General features: G+C 35.6%; 1 protein-coding gene across 3 annotated transcripts; it reads right to left on the bottom strand.

The window, feature by feature from the left end:
• Positions 1-722: 722 nt before the first annotated feature.
• Positions 723-13477, bottom strand: LOC131038925 (E3 ubiquitin-protein ligase UPL3). Of its 3 annotated transcripts, XM_057971516.2 has the most exons (19): positions 13061-13199; positions 10801-11613; positions 10529-10639; positions 10317-10433; positions 9970-10140; positions 9731-9892; positions 6715-6963; positions 6500-6621; positions 5343-6394; positions 5026-5243; positions 4725-4835; positions 2963-4555; positions 2644-2871; positions 2406-2510; positions 2047-2127; positions 1850-1918; positions 1575-1703; positions 1366-1482; positions 723-1271 (listed from the first exon to the last, which is right to left on the bottom strand). In XM_057971516.2, the coding sequence occupies exons 1-19, from the start codon at positions 13061-13063 to the stop codon at positions 1206-1208; spliced, it is 5517 nt and encodes a 1838-aa protein (XP_057827499.2). In that variant the 5' UTR covers positions 13064-13199; the 3' UTR covers positions 723-1205. The 3 variants fall into 3 exon arrangements, with proteins under 3 accessions (XP_057827499.2, XP_057827497.2, XP_057827496.2); XM_057971514.2 differs by lacking the exon at positions 13061-13199 and adding an exon at positions 13209-13477 and having other exon boundaries at positions 5026-6394; XM_057971513.2 differs by having other exon boundaries at positions 5026-6394; positions 13061-13192.
• Between the last annotated feature and the right edge of the window lie 4283 nt (positions 13478-17760).

Below are 17760 nucleotides of genomic sequence, written 5' to 3'. Positions count from 1 at the left end.
AATATCAAGTGGATTCTTTTGCCTCAAAAAGGTTTTCCTAATTTAATCTTATCAGAAATTGTGTGGCCATTTGGATCTCAAATTTTTTTCTTACCAGCATAATGCAACTCGATCTAACCTTTGACTGTTTGTTACAGGTATTTGGAAAATTATTATTAGTTGCCTGAAGCAAAGCCATTATTTTGAAAGAAGATAAACATCCTTATTAAAGTTTTCTACAAGAAAACGGATCTTTTGAGGTGCTGTTGATTGCCCGTGAATCCGTAAATGAATCTGTAGATATGTGATTGTATAACCATTGTATCCAATCAGTTTGGAATGCATATTTGTCTAAAGTCTAAACTTTAAAATATTGACTTCCAATTTGCTTGGACATTTTATAAGCATCATTCACTTTTATTAGCATTCAATGATTTACTATAAGCACGTCGACAACATTGTTTCCATAGTGCACTAATCCAGTTGAAATTAATAAAGTGTGATAATTGCAATCTGCATTTTTCTTTTTACTTAAACAAGAAAAGCAAGTGTTGTATTATCTAACGATACTTTTCAATTCTGAAAAAGACAGGGAAAATTGCTTCATCTTAATCTGGGATATTTGATGTATGCTAATTGCTAATAGAGAAATAAATAAAGCTTTAACATTTATTTTGTTCAATAAACTTGAAAAATACAAAGATAATTCTTAAGTCAATGGATACGAGATGACATATACGGGAGAAAAGTTAAAAAAGCATTCTTATTTAAAATTAATTTTCAATTATGTACAATAAACTTTGATGAAAATGCTCAAACGGAGCACAGAAGACTAAACAAGTTTTTGCCTTGCGAAATTTGGTATGCACATAAATAATTCCCAAAATGTAACTAGGAGGCAAATAAAAATTTACAAGAGACGCATATAATGCACAGCACATTTTATGCAATTGACTGATTCCACTTCCAACAATGCAGTCAACTGCAGTAAATGGGAATCAGACTTGTCACCAGTAAAACTTGCAGTGGTTAAGATTGTCGATCTAAACCCCAGAAGATATAAGAGAAAAGGATCTCCATTTTGGAAATAAGTCGAGGAGATTTACATGGAATTGAGTTGAACATTCCACTTTATGTCACTGGGAATGTTCAAAAATTGCATTTTAATTGAAGGCGAAGTTGTCCAAGCACCACACAACTCCTCCTCTCAATAGCTAGAACACAGATTAAGAGAGGTCAAAGGATCCTTGTCCTTCTGTTATAGCATACATCAACCTATCATGCATGACTTCCTGCCAAAAATGTAAAAACAATGACACATGGGCAAAATAATGCTAAAAGAAATATTTCAACTGAACAATGACTACAGATGCTTTGAAAAATAACCTTGCTAGAGTAAGGAGGCAATTTAAGGTAATTGGCACATGTCATGACACTAGGCAAGTCTCCATCAGCCGCTTGAGTACTTGCTCCCTTCGACCCTCCATTTGTTCCTGTTGGATGCTGCAGAGAAGGATATCGGTGGAAAATCAAATTAGCTCCAGTTCAAACTAGTCAACTCCAATGCTTAGAGCACTTCGACCCTTTGCACTTACCTTCCGAACAATTGTCAATCTTGGATTTAATGCCGCTAACCCTCCAGGAGGAAGTCTGGGAGCTCCGGTTACAAATTGTAAAAATGCCCGTTTCTGTTCAGGAGTAAATTCCCCTATGATCTCAAGCAGCTGCAGCAACAAATGAAGATTACATGATGGTAAAGAGAAATAAGAATATTTACAAACCAGGCTAAAAATTATTCCAGATTACAAATATACATCAGTATTAAGGCATTATGCATGAAAGAACACTCCCAACAGTAACAGATACTCACATTTATAATGGGTGGGCTGCTGGATGTGTAACCATGATCAAATTTGATGTGCTCAAAAAGTGATTGAGCCTGCTACGAAGAATATTACACACATCATATGGGCATTCAATCAAAGTGTTGGAAAAAAAAGGATTCAAAGTATGATTTCAAAAACCAGTATCAAGAAAAACATAAAAGATAAATGCATCAACACTAACCGTCCATAAATCACTTCCACCACATAGCAGACATTCCAGTTCACTTTCAGAAAATATGTGCAAAGATGTCAAAGGGAAAACCTGCATAACCAAATGAAACGTATGCAAAGAATCAGAAGACTTTTGCATTATATTGAGCATTTGCAGCTGGAATACAGTTTCCCATATAAGAACAAACCCGACACCTTATATACCCATTGTCAGAGTTTCATTTGTTTACTTTCCAGTCAGTACTATTACCTAATCACAATATATGTAATAAATCGATCTTCTAATGCCAGGACGTGGATACATTTCCTTCCTGGATATCTAAACAGACTATCACATCTAATACAAATTAAGAATTTCAATATAATAACCTCATTAAATCCAGCCCTGAATGCTTCCATTTGTGGCATGACTCCTGTTCTAATAGTTGCATCTGCAGCTAAATGAAGATACTCTTCTAAATTCTCCAGATCAACCTGTAAGAAACGAAGTATCAAGAATAGTACATTGAAGAAATAAAATAAAAGACCTATAGAAACCTGTTCTCATATGAGTAGTTAGAGATTTGGATATTAAAGTCACAATTTCATCATGGAGAAAATGAAGTACCATGATATTGTTCCCTCCTGGTTTGAGAACATAATCAGAGTAACCTGGAAGAGTAAAATCAAGACAAAGATCCTCAATTCTTGCATTCCGAAAATGTAAATCATGTGCAGAGTTCTTGTCAGTGTGCAGGGACTCCATGAACTGCTTTCTACGAACAAGAGCTTGTATTTCTTGTAAAGTTGTTCCCAGTTCAAGATCAAAAGACTGAATATCAAATAAATCGAGCTCCTGTGAAAGAAATTAAATCAGTATTGCTAAAACCATTCCTACCCACAGTAAGCTATATTAACTAATGTAAATTGGTTTATGTAAAAATTACCTGCCCAAGGACAAGTTTATAAAAAGCTGTTGAAAAAGGCAAATCGAGGAGCCGCCTATCCTGAAGAGCTTTTGCCATAACACGTCCAAGCAGACGAAAATTATCTATTACTTTAGAAAACTGTTTTCCACATAAGGAATCTGCATTAGGTGGCCATGGACGAGGAAATAATCCTCGAGGTGCTTGGACAAACTCTTGATTGCCTACTTTTGGTTCTTCGCTGGCTTCACTTATGAGAGAAAATTCTTCATTCTGTTGAACATCCTGCATTTCAGTGTCTTCTCCTGAAGCAACTTCTATAGAACAAGAACTAGACCTCCACATTCCAAGCGCATCTTTTTGCAATTCATGGCTAAGAAGTGTATAAAACTCCAAAGTTGGACCTAGACCCGTGCCAACCTCATCAAAGTACTCCACTTCAAGAACTGAATTCTGACTAGAATACAGTTCCATTACCTTCATAGCTGAATCTAGTATACGATTTCTTGAAACACGAACCTTTTGACGCTGCAACCTACCAACTCGTAATCCTTGCTCATTAGTTGCATTTGGATTTTCAGCACTCTGTTGCTGCTGTAAGTGCTGTAGGGCACGCAACGACCCAAAGGAAGCTGAATGAAAGTACTGCCTCCTTATCTCAAATGGAAATAAGAAGGGACATGCTTTGGTTAGCTGATGACACCAAGAAGGAAGGCCACCACTGCAAAGCGCCAGAGGATCCTGCATTTGCCGTGCCAATTTGGGTGTCAACTTGCCACTTAAAAAGTCATTTTGAGGGACTGTAGGACCTTTCACTTTTAGTTCTTCAAAGCTAGTGATTTTCCCTTCTGCAAATGCATCTGATGCCTCTTCAGCTCTTAGACGAGGAGCTAATCGATTGAGACCTTCCAGAACACGAAGCAACAATAGAATATCATATGTACAGTTTGACTTTTCTAGGTCACAAGGAAGCTTTCCTTGTAAAATGCTACCTAAAAATGATGTTTCTTTCAATGAAGCTTTAATACTTGAGCTGTCAGTCGGGGAATCCTCAGCAGACTTGCTGGAAGAAGTTCCCGATACTCCTGCACAAGTTTTTTCTTCTGGAGGGGTAACAATTCGATATGTGATAGAGTAAACTTCATCCCAAAGTCTACGACCCTCAACAGGAGCATGAGCTGAAACTGTACTATCTTCATCTGCTACTGCCTGCCGCTGAATTGCTTGATAAATTGTTAGTGATCTGTCTACTTTCTTTCCACCTATGAAAAAATCCAATCTAGAGGGAGTCATGGCTGGGTCTGCCATTGGCAGGGTCCGGAAACCTCTACTCCCTCGGGCACTCCTGCCACCAACAGATAAAAGCCCAGACATAGCAGCCCTAGCAAAGGATAATGATCCTCTTGGAAATAAAGAAGCACTTCTTAAGAACTCACTGCCTTCACGACTTTCAAACAAAGCAGATCTGCTATCAACTCTGGAAGGCGGTTGAGATGCATTTGCAATTTCTACAGTGGTGGCAATCATTGTGGCACTCTCATCCATGTGATCCCCTAATTGTACGGCATGCACCCTTTCTGTTACAGACGATGAGGGCTGTTCCTCTCCATATAGCTTCAAAAAAACAATGAAATAAGCAAAACATAAGTCTCAGCACATTGCTTTCACAGGTGAATAAAGATCAAAACTCAAAGACAGATCCTCCAATCATAGTAATTCTTCAAGAATTAGCCCTCAAATTCACACAATGGTCAAAGAAAATATGTATTAACCAATTACTCACCATGCGTTCATCTAAGTGTCCTTCATAATCATCATCTTCATCTTCAGAAATTTCTTCTTCCATTGGTACAGAGTCATCAAGTTCAGCAGGAGATCCATCGAGTTCTTCTTCCTGCATCAATTGTGAATCAGAAAAATTGTTACTGACAGAATTAGGTTCTTGAACAAAGACGTTGCAGATGTTTGGGATGCTACTCCCAAAAAGATGCTCAGCCCAATTCAAAAGACAATGGCATGTTGCGTTTAGTGCTCAAGGCTTACCAAATCAAAAATCACAACATTATACTATTCTAAATTCATACCTCAGCAACAGACTCACTAGGATGTTGGCTCAATTGTGATGCTCCATCAGACACTCTCATACGAGTATTATTCCTTGATTTTGCAGCCTTAGTTTCCTCTATGACACATTTTGAAACAGCTTTTTCCTTTCCCTTTGATGAGCTTGCACTTGCTCCCTCTAAGTCCTTGGTGGCAGAACTTCCACTGTGTCTGTTTGAAACAGACCGTTCTTCAGAAACTGGTGCAGATGATGTTGGAGATGTGTCAGTTGTTCCAGCCTGGGCACCACAACTATCTGAAGGGATTAAATTTGAAGAAGTTTTTAAGTCTGCCTCACCTCTTTGAACTCTAGGCCAAAGAAATTCCTCAACAGCAGCAAGATTAGCCAAAGAATCAATGAGTACAACATTTGATGAGTAATCTCGAAGAGATGTTTCTCCTTCTCCTCTACACAGACGCAGTTTAACAGGTTGGCGTAATGCACTGAGTCCTGATAAACTTGCATTCCCCCCACGTAATCTCTGAGAATGGCTTAGGATAACAGGAAAGCGTTCTAAGGAAGATAATGCATTTTGCAGTTTATGAACCAAGATTGTTAACGGAGCTTCCCTCCCATCCTCACCATTCAGAGGAAGAGTAAGCCTGATAAACAACTTGAACCTATTCAATGCGTTGCGAAAAACTTTTGTTGACTCTGCTTCTGTCATATTCTGCTTAGACAAAGCTCCATATGAAAAATAATTGAGTAATGATGGAATGACCCCACTTCCGACAAACTCAAAAGTTGAAACACCATCGCCTTTAACAAGTTCTGAAAGCATCTCTGCTACAAGCAACAACATGCGTTCTTCGTCAGTAGAAACAATCTCTACCACTTTATCATTACCTTGCAATTCATCATTTAACTTCATGCAAATTGTTTTCAACTTGCGCAGAGACTCTGTCATTCCTCCATCAACAATCTCTGAATCTGCTGGGAAGTATGTATCTTTGAAATGTTTTGCATGAGTACCAACAGTAGCCCACATATCTGACTTAATGATAGGAATCATTGCCTCTCCAGAAGGTGAACTACACCTTCCAACATTTGAGCCTTTATATTCTTCCTTTCCAACTGCTTTACTATTTGATTCATCCAAGGGCATTATAGTACCTGTGGAATTTGGCAAAGCCGATTCCGATATTTCATCCTTCCCTGGGGTAAATGCCTGTGCAGAAACTGAACCAGACATATCTGCTGATATAAGGGTATCAACTGCATGAAGAACGCCTTCCTTGACAAACATCTTTGAAAAAGTATCAGGAAGCTTTTGTATAAGAATGTCTGCTATCTGAAGAGCAGGAATCAAAACATACGGATCTTTCGATCCTAGAACTCCAGCCAAAAAGCTGCAGACATGGAAACCCAATGCAAATAAGAACTTCTGCTATGCTTGGAATTTGCAGATTTTAACTCTGCATGGCTCTTATGATACTCGAATCAGTTCGTGGTACCTTGATATGTTTGTCTCGCGAAGTAGAGATGTCAGCATATCAGAAGTGCTAAAATACACCAACTTGCTGATAACAGCAATACACTTGTGTCGAACAGCAGACCTCACGCTTGAGCCATATACCTGTTTCATTACAAACAGGGTCTTGCATTTAAGCCTGTTTCCTAGGGAAATAAAGTGTGCATAAAAATTCTCAATTATTGTCAAGTAACTAACCTGGACCAGGACTGGTAAAATATCAATCCCAAAATGTACCAGAAGTTCTGGTTGATCGCGCAACAGCTTTTCACGAGCAGACATTTCTGCCATTGTTTCATTCATATCATCTATCTTTCCTGCATTATTGTCCAATACATTTTTTCTTGAGGAGCACTTAGTATCCGTAGTATGACTTACAGGAAGAGATATTGTCCCTTCAGCCAAGGGTGGAAGAAGCTCGTTCAATAGGGTTACAATTTCATATGTCTACCAAAAAGCAAAACAAATTTTACCCATCAGACCAGGAAATCTGACAACTTTGTACAATCAACTGGCTGAAATTACAAAACTCAAAAAAAGATCTATTGAGAATGGCAATATTGAAACCACTTATTTAAAAATTTCATTATAAGAAACATAATAATCAATTGATCTTTATTGAAGATACAGAATTTATTACCCATGTCAAAAATAGCAATTTAAAAGAATATATTTCTTCTAAAATCCAAAGAAAAACTTAATGGAACATCAATATCATCATGCTTAGCTGGTTATTCTCAACCACAATATGTCATTTTTGCAATGAACATATAAGATACTGAAAAGCCATATGGAAAGTAAAAAACAACTCAGGTTTAACTGATAACAGAAAATATCAGACTCAGACAGTGTATATCTGTGACTTGTTTCCCCTCCATCTTATCAAATGATTTGATGTACACATTTCTCATACTTATAGTCATAAGGATTTCTAAATATTGAGACCACTATAGCAAACAACCCCAGTTAAATGGCAAAGAGCTCTAAACAATACCAAGAACTCAAAAGTTTGAACTTTTGTATATGTATTCATTCGGATATTGCAAAATGCTTTGATCTAACAAGGTGAATGAGACTACAGATGAGCCTCAAATGCTACTAATGACTAAAATAAATCTTCAAGTGGAGATTGAAAATTGAGAGGGTGTTATCAAAAAAGTGTTTGCGAAATCCAATTGGAATGAAGTCATGGACCTATTGGCTCAGTATCCAATATAAGGGAGAGGGACCTGTAGTGATGCAGTCTAAACTTCACGCCTCTAAAAAATCCTATGTGGATATTTCAAATCACTTTCAATTTTGTACAGCAATTTACTTGTCAAGTCTCCTACTTAAAAAATTTGTTTTCCAGTCCACATAGTCAAATATGATGCCACATCAGCATTTTTTTTGTTGAGGTGTCCAAAATGATCCAAACGAAAAATAGGACCAATAGTTGTACTAAGTCATGTCTATTAGTACGCTGATGTGGCATCACATAATTTTATTTTATTTTAATTTAAGGGAATCTTTTTGGGGATAAGTATTGACATGAAACTTTTAATGCCTATAGGACTCATTTTGTTTAACTCCTATCCTGTGTATTAGTAAATATATATTAATAAATTTTATTAGCAACTTTTAATGCCTATAGAGAATATATATTACTAAATTTTATTTATATTTAAAGAATAAATTATAATTATTAGAAAATCTCTAACATTTAAACAACATAATATAAATATGAAATTATAAACAATTAATTTATTTTAATTTGTAAAAAATTAAAATGCCAAAAAAATAGTAGAGTTGAATTGGAAGAAGACCCAAAAAAGTGGGTAACTAAAATGGAAAAACGTTTCACTTGTCTTCCTTGTTTGGTGTAGGTTTTGTTTATGCAAAAAAAAAAAAATTTGCAGGATTGAAGTTTATTACAATCAAATTTAGGAATATTTATGTCAGGTTTTTAAAAAATCAAATCACACATTATCCAGCAGGGCTCAAAACTCAGGCTTTTTGGGCACGTATGGGTATTCTATCCAACATGTATCCGTGGCGTATTATACCCATATCTGTATAGGGTACGGGGATATATGAGCCTAGGGAAGGGAGGGGCAGGGGCACCCAGCTACCCTGCAAAGGACCCATGAATCCCACATGGCCTGCAAAAAATTAAAACTCATCTAGAGTCTGTGATTCTAGTGTCAACCATATAATTCAGACTCATACGCATTGTAATGTATCAATTGCTAAATACAGGTCCAAACTATTACAGAAGATAAATACATGCATACATACAGAAACATACATGCATACAGATAAACACACTGGTATACACATATACAACTACGAGGCCCTACCAAACAAAAAGTACATCTTTCTAACCAACTTCTTCTGCAAGAACCCAGAGAAAGGTTCTTCACATCACACTATTCCCAATTTCACATCACACTAGTCCCAATCAGATTCCCTACATATGCAGGTCACAAGGCCTGAAGGGCCTGCAAAATACAAAAATATTCCTATAGAGACTGTACAATCCAAAACAAAACCCTAGGAGGATCAACTGTTGTGTCAGTTACCTGAAATCCTAATGTGTGTGCCTACACAAAAAGACAGATGTGTAGACATATACCAACCCACAGCCACTGAAAATCATAAGGATAAATGTATATTCAAATGTTATTTGATTATATTAATAGTTTTATAGCGTTTACATATAATTGGATTTATTTGTAATTTTCATACTAAAATAACTTCAAATACTTTCCCACTGCAATGCCCACAGTTGTAAGTTTTATTTGTTTGTTCCAGATTTTCAAACAACAAAGAACTAAAACTTCAAAATTTGGAAATCAATAGGAAAACTGGTTGAATAAATTTTTGTTTCAAAAATAACTTCAAATACTTCTACAGCAATACCAAATGTGTAAATTTATTTTTTCTAGAAAATAAAGTTTGTATGCAAACAGCATAGAACTAAAACTTCCACATATAGAGAAACAAGAGTTAAAGTGATCAAATGAAAGGTTGTAATAGCTCATATTAATTAAACATAATTTCTTTCCCAACGGTTAACTTGAAAAACATATTCATGTACGGTATCTTAACACAAACGTGATTCAACTTCTAGATGCAGCACGTATACAGTAAATCAAATGAAACACAAACGTGATTCAACTTCTAGATGCAGCACGTATACAGTAAATCAAATGAAACACAATACTTAATCTACCTGATCAGGAGGTCTGTTCAGTGCAGGTGAAGCTGAAATCCCAGAAACAAAACTAGAAGCAGCTAGAACATCTCTAAGAATATGACTTATATTAAGGTCAAAAAGAGTCTTGGCAGCTAATGCAGACCCACCAGCAAATGTGGAGAGAAGCCTAATCAACCCCTGCACATCCAAATGATAATATCAGATTGCATGTCAACTACATTTTTCTAAATTCTGTCAGTGATAGATATTTATACCGTGTAAGTTGGTGCACTCAAAGATGTCTGGCCAGCTCCTGAATTACTCACAGATACAAGTCTTACTGCTTGTGCTACCAATCCATGATTACAGAGTTCATCCAACTTATCAGAAGAAGATGCAAATGATTCTGCAATTCGTGTCAAGCAAATAGATGCGTGTTCTACCACCTGCCAGTCAAAAGATGCATGAAATATCAGCAAAGAGAAATAACTTCAAGAGAGATGTTTTCATAATACTAGAAAAAATGATCAAAAAACAATAAAAAATGCAGAACCAATGCAATGTCATTCCTTTAACCAAGTTGAAACTAAAATATATAAATGCATGTGTTAAACAGATTCACCTTGGAGTCGTTATACTGAAGAAGATTTGTTAATATCGGGACAGCTTCCATTAAAAAATCTGCCGCATCAGAAGGAAGCTTCTTGCAAATGTTTGCAGCAGTGGATAATGCTACTCTCTGGAATATTTGAGTAGTTTGCTAAAACATGAGATTAAAATTCCAGTAATCAAGAAATACTTAGTAAGGAATAAATTAAAATATCATAATACTACCTGAACACCAGTGGAGAAGAAGTCCAAATAAGACAGCACTGCCATAAGACCACCAGCACGAAGGCAGGCAGCAGGATGCTCATGAGATATTTTCTCCAGTGCTTCCAAGGACTGCATATCATCATTGAATATAGATGAACCCATAAAACAAAATTATTTGGCACATCAATTTTCTAAAGAAATTATGCTCAAATCTTCAAAGTCAAAACTCCAAACAATCTTCAAAATTTAGATCAAATTCACTTGCAAATGATAAGGGCGCAGAGTCATACCTGTTCTGCCAAATCCATATACTCAATAGTTAGCAAACGAGCACAAAAAGAAGGTACCGCACCATAATGAACAACTGATGCACAGGCTTGAGGAAGCACTTCACAGAGGTGAGTCAATGCTCTAGCAGCAAGAAGCATTACATCAGGATCGCCCTCATGGTTCAGTAAAGCCACCAGCACTGGAACAAATGAATCAACTGAAAAACTGCTCAACGAATCCTCAGTTGCAATGGATAACATCTCACATAGCTGAGTGAGCGCCTCAATCTGACGACCAACCTCACCCTCAGCTCTCAAACCAGATAAAATTCTTTTCAGGCGACTGCTCTGCTGTGAAAAGGGCATAGGTGGTGGCAAAAGGTCATCCAGCCCAGCCCCAAGTTTCCTGAGAAGGCCCTTCAGTGCACTGCTTGCAGTAGTGGTGACATTATGGTGAGGACTGCCAACACCTTCATCTTCATCTGAATTGTCATCACTATAGCCCCCTCTTCTTTCTTTCTCCTTACCCTTTTCAATCTCCTTGTCCTCATGATCTCTTTTCCTTGCTGAACTGGAAGATGACTCCATTTCCAAATCAATACCAGTTAATTCAGGATGAAAACTTGCAATCACAGGACTAGAGACAGATCTTATTGGTAGGCGTGCACGAGGAGAAGTTGGAAAAGAAGCAGCAGAAGATGCAAATGTGGAAGAGGAAAGGCGAGCTCGCTTGTTTGCACACGGTGATGATTGGGCAGAGGATGGCCTTTTTGCTGTGGCCTCTGCTCGTTTTCGACTGCGTGTTTCCATAAAAGAATGCAACCCCGCTAAAAGCTGTACAGCGCAGGCTCAAATCAGATATATAACACCAAATTTGGTTGCAACTTGCAATAAAAACTGAGTCATGTACATTACAGCCCCTACCAACCAACACTTCAATCATCCAAATCTGACAAGATTCTAACTCCCATACAAATTAAACTTTCATAACCACTTGCTTGGTCAAAGCATAATAAACCCGTCATACAAACATATGCAGAGAACCAATTGAAAACACAATCTGCCAAATTTAACTCTGAAAGGTTTGATTTTCAAAAACTATAATATATACATAACACCAAAATACAATTGCAAGTTATGCCACAGGCCTTTAATCAGTTAGCCTATCTTTCAATAATCAAAATTAAGAATGATATTTGATGTTGAATTCAGTTGCAAACGAAGATAAGGGCTTTTATCTGTCATACAGTCCCCCTAATCTGTACTTCACTCATATTTAACAATTAGATTTAAACACCAAATTTGGATGGAGTTAAATACTGTGGCTTTATCTCCGTTGCAGTAATACTAATCTTCCCTTATATAACCCAAATTTAACAATTAAAAATTTAAAACCATATTCAGTTGTAGTTTAAGGGAGATTCTATTTGTCTTGCAGTCTCCTTGATAATATGCGAATAAACCAAATTTAACATGAAATACAGTTAGAGTTTAGGCTAAAAAGCTATATAAATCTTACAGCACCCCATATCTACCCTTCGATTAGCTAAATTTAATAATGACACTTAAGACCAAACTTGTTGCAATTGAAACTCAGGGCTTTATTTGTTTCACAGTTAGCCTAATCTACACTTCAAAGGCCCAAATTTAGTGGTGACAATAGACATCATATTCAATTGCTATAAAGCTAAGAGTTTTATTCATCTTATAAATCCACCCTTGAATAACAATACAAACTCCGCGATGAGATTCAACAATAGATTCGATTGCAGTATAAACCGAGGGCTATATCTGGCTCACAGTTCCTATAACAAACCCAAATTTTACAATGTCAATTAACACAAAATATTGTAACAGTTTAAGTTGTACGTCGATCAATCTTTCGGTCACCATAAACTACCCCTCATTCCCCCAATCTTTCAAGTAAGATTTAATACCAAACTTAGCTGCATGAAAATCAAGTTTGACAATAAATTTCCATCCCCCATACAATATAATCTTATACAGCAGCATTAAACCATCGAACAAACAGTTATTTTTCTTATGCTCCTAAAAGAAGTTGAAAACACAACCCACGTAATTTCACTATCGACGGCTTCAATGATAAAAAGTGGGTGCGGGTAAATTACTTTAGGGCCTCTTTCCAAATACAATGCAATTCTCTAGATGTTCAGATTTCCTGGATCCATTAACACAGCAGCTGGTCATGACATACTCCATCCCTAAATTCCCCAAATTTACGTTATAAATTTAATTACAGGAAAAAAAAAAACCTGATTACCATTCAAATGCCTCAGCCCATCTTTCTGTTTGGTAAAAGAATGATTTTTGACCCCCCTTTCTTAATTCACTGATGAGATTAATCAATATGAACAAAAACAAAACAGATTTTGCAAGCAAGACAGAAGAGGACTTCAGAGATAATCTACCTTTCTCAGCCCATTACGCAATTAATTATTCCAAACAATGTTTAGCTTTGGAGAAGCGGTGAAGTTCTTTCTTTATGGCGGTGGCGAGAGAAATTTAGTAAAGCCGATGAACCAAGAGAATCCTGTAACAAATTTCTGGACAAACTTTATAGCCCTTTCGGCATTGGTTTTTACCATTTACATTTTAAGGTCGGTTTAGGTCAAGGGGCAAACAAATATATGCATAATTTTCTACCGTGGCAGGGATAAAAGGTTCTAGGAGAGTGCCCTCTGGGTTGAGCCGTGTCCTATGGTTCAATACTTTTGTTTACTTACTGAATTAAAGATTGGTCTTGTGGGTCAAGGACTAGAGAGAGTATTAATGATCATTAAGATTTCAAGGTTAGTGTTGCCTTGTTAGTTGAGGATTAGTTGTTGCAATTATAATTATGAGTTTTTGGTGAGACATAAGAACTTTGTTGATGTGTAATTGGAAAGCTAACATAAAGCTAACATACTAGTTTGTTTTTTAGGAAGATTATATGAAATTGAATTTGGTAGTGTATCAGAAGATAATTTACAATTGGTGTGATGCGTTTTTTGTGAAATTGTAAAGGAACATTTATTAAAAGGGTTTGTTTTTTCAGATTCAAATCAAACAATGAAGTGGAAGTATTAGTATTTTTAGAAAGAGCTGAGTTAGTCAAAATCTAAAGGTTGTAAATACCTCATACTAGAATGTGATTTTCAAATTAGTATTTTTGGGTACATTAATGGAGGCTTGAAGGATTGAAAAGAACAAAGCATTATTGAAGAAGTAATGGAGGCTTGAAGGATTGAAAACAACAAAGCATTATTGAAGAAGTGAAGTTATTAGGAAGTACTTTTGTTAGTTTAAGTTTACAAATATTACTTAATAGAAAGTGATGTCATCATGGACCATCTTTAGAATGTTAGAGTGGTTTAATTATACTTTGCGTCTAAGATTAGTGAGGATCCTAATAAATGGGAAATTTCAAACTCCCAAAAGAGTAGAAATTATACTTGAAAGGAAGCAAAAGTGTGGAACATGCTTCCTATACTAATTTGTGTGAGGAGGTATATGCAAAGCTAATTGGTCACATAATTATGAAAAAATGGCACTAACAAATATCATAAGATAGTGATTTACATGGAAAAAATATTTTTAGAAGACAAACTCCACAATCGAAAACAAAATCAATTATATTAAAAAACAACCAACAAGTTCCTACAACTTCCAAGCAATGCCTTTGTAAGAGTATCGCAACTCACCCATACAAAACTTCAACCCAAGCACCCAATTTATAGAACATGAAGAAGTGGGAAACCATCTATAACAAACTTCCATTTTAAAACGAATAAACTCAATTTTAATACTTTAGAAAATAAAGAATCCAAATATTTTCATCAAAAATCATAGATATTTTTTATGATTGATTTAAATGAAAGAAAAAATGTCCTATCACTAACATCGCTAATTATTCTTCTTTATTAATTAAATAATTATTTAATTATTTAATTAATCTAATTTCATTCTTCTAAATTAATATTTCATCATTTCCAATTAATCATTTAAACTTCATTTCTTAAAATTAATTAAATAATTGTATTATTTAATTAATTACAATCGATAACTTTAATTAAATAAACTTTATTATTTAAATTCAATTCAATTTCTAGTATCTCATAATTAAATAATTTCTTTAAATTATTTAATTATCTAATTTATTCTTTTTCAATTAATTCAATTTTGTCCCAAATTCTCATTCAGATTCATTTCAAATAAATTTGTATGTCATGTGGCATTTTCAAACATCAAAATTCAAATTCAAATATAAATTTATGACAAATTCTTACAACGCATACTAAAATCCTAACTGGCACTCACTCTGAGCTCAACTATCAATTAGCTTTCTCTAACTAATAAATCAATTCAATTAACTCGGTCAACTCTTCAATCACCTTTTCTAAACTCTCAATCGGTTTTTTCAAACAAATCAATCAATTCATTTCACTAATCAATCAAACTAGTCTGACTGATCAATCAAACTAGTCATCTCCCAATCAATTCAGTCATGCAGCCAATTCAATTCGTAATCATCTCTAATCACCTTTGTCTCAAGCAATCTCAGTTGTTGATTGATTCAATTCTTGAATCAACCTCAATCATCCAATCAATCTTTCTGGAATCTATAAATTGAGCATCAATCTCTCCTTTTCGATAGAACTGCTATCTTTGAATTTCTTGTGTCATTTTTATGCAGGATTCCCAATGCAATATTGAGATCCATCCAACCACGAGATTGAGAAGAGCAATGGAAATGCAATGTTGATTCAACAAGGGAGTTTTAATTAGTTTATTTATGCTTTATTGATTTCAATTATACTTTCATTATGTTTACGAATTGATTTAATTAGATTTTTGGCTTTTAGTGGTTAGACCTGTAGAATTTGATTAATTATGTCAATTTCCCCCGTAAAAACAAATGGTGAACCCGACCTGAACAACCTTCTATTTTTTGCATTTTGTGTGTGTTTGCAAGTTACAAGTACAAAATTCCACATTTGTGTTCGTATTTTCACATTTGCGAAGACAATTCCACATTTGTGTCAAGATTTCCACATTTGCCTTAACTATTTTGCATTTGTCATATCTCTCAATTTCACATTTGTCAATCTAGTATTTTGCATCTAACATCTTACTATTTCGAATCTAATATGTCTATATTCTGCATTTGATGTCTTTCTACGTCGAATTTGATTTTTTTGTATCATGCATTCGATGGTGTCTCGTTCCTCATTCGACTGGTAAAAAATAAAGAAATTGTTTTGTTTATATTTTTGTTCCTGCTATAATTTTTGTTTTGTGATTTTCTTTGCTACTGATGTTTTGTTTCCAGCGTGTGGCAAGTCAAATTTTGAGGAAGAAGACCAATGAGCGATCCAAGACTTAATCTGAAACTACTAACACTTTTGGTTTGCAAGGGTAATTAGGACTATATGAGACTTTTAGATAGATAAAACTTCATTTGGTGCATAAAATGAACCATAGTTTATCGTGTTGTTGAGTCTTAGGCTCGTTTATGTTTAATCTCAATAGTGGGCCTACCTCCTGAGAAGCCCTTAAGGTCGGGTGTGAGAGAACAACCCAAGTTGTATGAATCTAGTCCGTTATATAAAAAAGGGTTCGACAAAAGTCATAGCTCGTCAGTATTAGCTCCTATCGTTCTTGCTAATCTGAAAGGGGTTTCATATCTCGAGTACGATTATCTTGGCACATGTAGAGTGTTGGCGACTATGGATTCAAACTAAAAACCTTGTTTGTAGTGGCCAAAATCCTTACATCTAATGGTTCAGGGAGTGTGGATCGTACCCCATAGATACCTCTCATGTACCCTTCAGGATGAGATAGGAATTCCTCAGTGATAAGATCTTCAAATCTTCAGGTTAAGAGAATTTGGTATGCCCGAGAAGTGAGTGTCATGGTGGGGGCCAGTGCTACCAAAATCTCTATCTCTCCATCCTGCTTGTGGTATTCTATTGTAGAGGCTCCATTGGATGGTTTCCTTTGTATCTGGAGTAGGCAAGTAATTGTGTTTCAGTCTGTTTGCAAATCTTTTGATGTGTTAGACCAATAAGATTCAGTCCAATCTTGGGCCAATCTAGGCCCTTACACATGTGACTCTAATTTTTCAGAGATTCAAAAATTCAGTGGCCATGATGTCTGTATTGTTTTCCAAGTGTTTGAAATTCACCATTTGACTCCAAAGCATCCGAGGCAACTCAAACTTTTTTTAAACTGAAATCAAAAAAATTATATTTTCACATTAGACCTTACCTTGTTTTGCATTCAATCAATTAGTCTTTTGCATTCACATTGTTAAGCTTTCGTATTCGCCCTACTCACATTTTGTATTAACCCAGCCAATGGTCTGCATTTGCTAGGTTGTTATTTCACATATGTCTTAATCAATATTAGGTTAGCAAAATTGTTGTTTAATTAGATAATCACAAGATCACCTACGCAAGTCCAAACTGTATTTCCCTTTTGCGATCAACAAAGTCTTTTAGAGTCCATAGTTGCATATAGGTTGCATGTCCTTAGCAGTCAAAAAATATGCATCCTCATTATCTTAGAATCGAGTTCAAACACTTACCTAGAGAGTTGTTAAGAATCAAAAGACCCATTATCATCAATCAATTTTGTGCTCGTGCTTATAAGTATAGTATAGGGAGCTTTTTTGTCATCAACCATAGTTTCAACCTGGGTCAAAACAATCCTCGATATCTCTTGGACAATGTCATCAACCTAGTCCCCTAGTCTTGTCCTCATTATCAGTTGTATAGTCATCTTAGTAGTCAAACCAACTCCAAAGAGTCCCATTCAAAACCCATTCTTATCATGTGAAAGTGTTGAATCCTTCCAAGAATCCCCCATGCATATCCAAACTTCTATGTCGTGTCAAGAGGATAATCCAAAATCAGAAGAAATGAGTCCTAGAATAAATCAAGATCAAGAACAAACCCTTCCGTCTAATCCAATTTTTTATCA

This window comes from Cryptomeria japonica, chromosome 3, assembly GCF_030272615.1.
Source record: "Cryptomeria japonica chromosome 3, Sugi_1.0, whole genome shotgun sequence".
Classification (NCBI taxonomy): Eukaryota; Viridiplantae; Streptophyta; class Pinopsida; order Cupressales; family Cupressaceae; genus Cryptomeria; species Cryptomeria japonica.
This window is presented reverse-complemented; position numbering and strand designations above follow the sequence as displayed.

Excerpts from the sequence above, each read along its gene's own strand:
- LOC131038925 (XM_057971513.2), bottom strand. Across the intron at positions 6,622-6,714 it reads TTTTACCAGTCCTGGTCCAG|GTATATGGCTCAAGCGTGAG; the intron begins GTTAGTTACTTG and ends GTAATGAAACAG. Across the intron at positions 1,919-2,046 it reads GTGGAAGTGATTTATGGACG|GCTCAATCACTTTTTGAGCA; the intron begins GTTAGTGTTGAT and ends TCTTCGTAGCAG.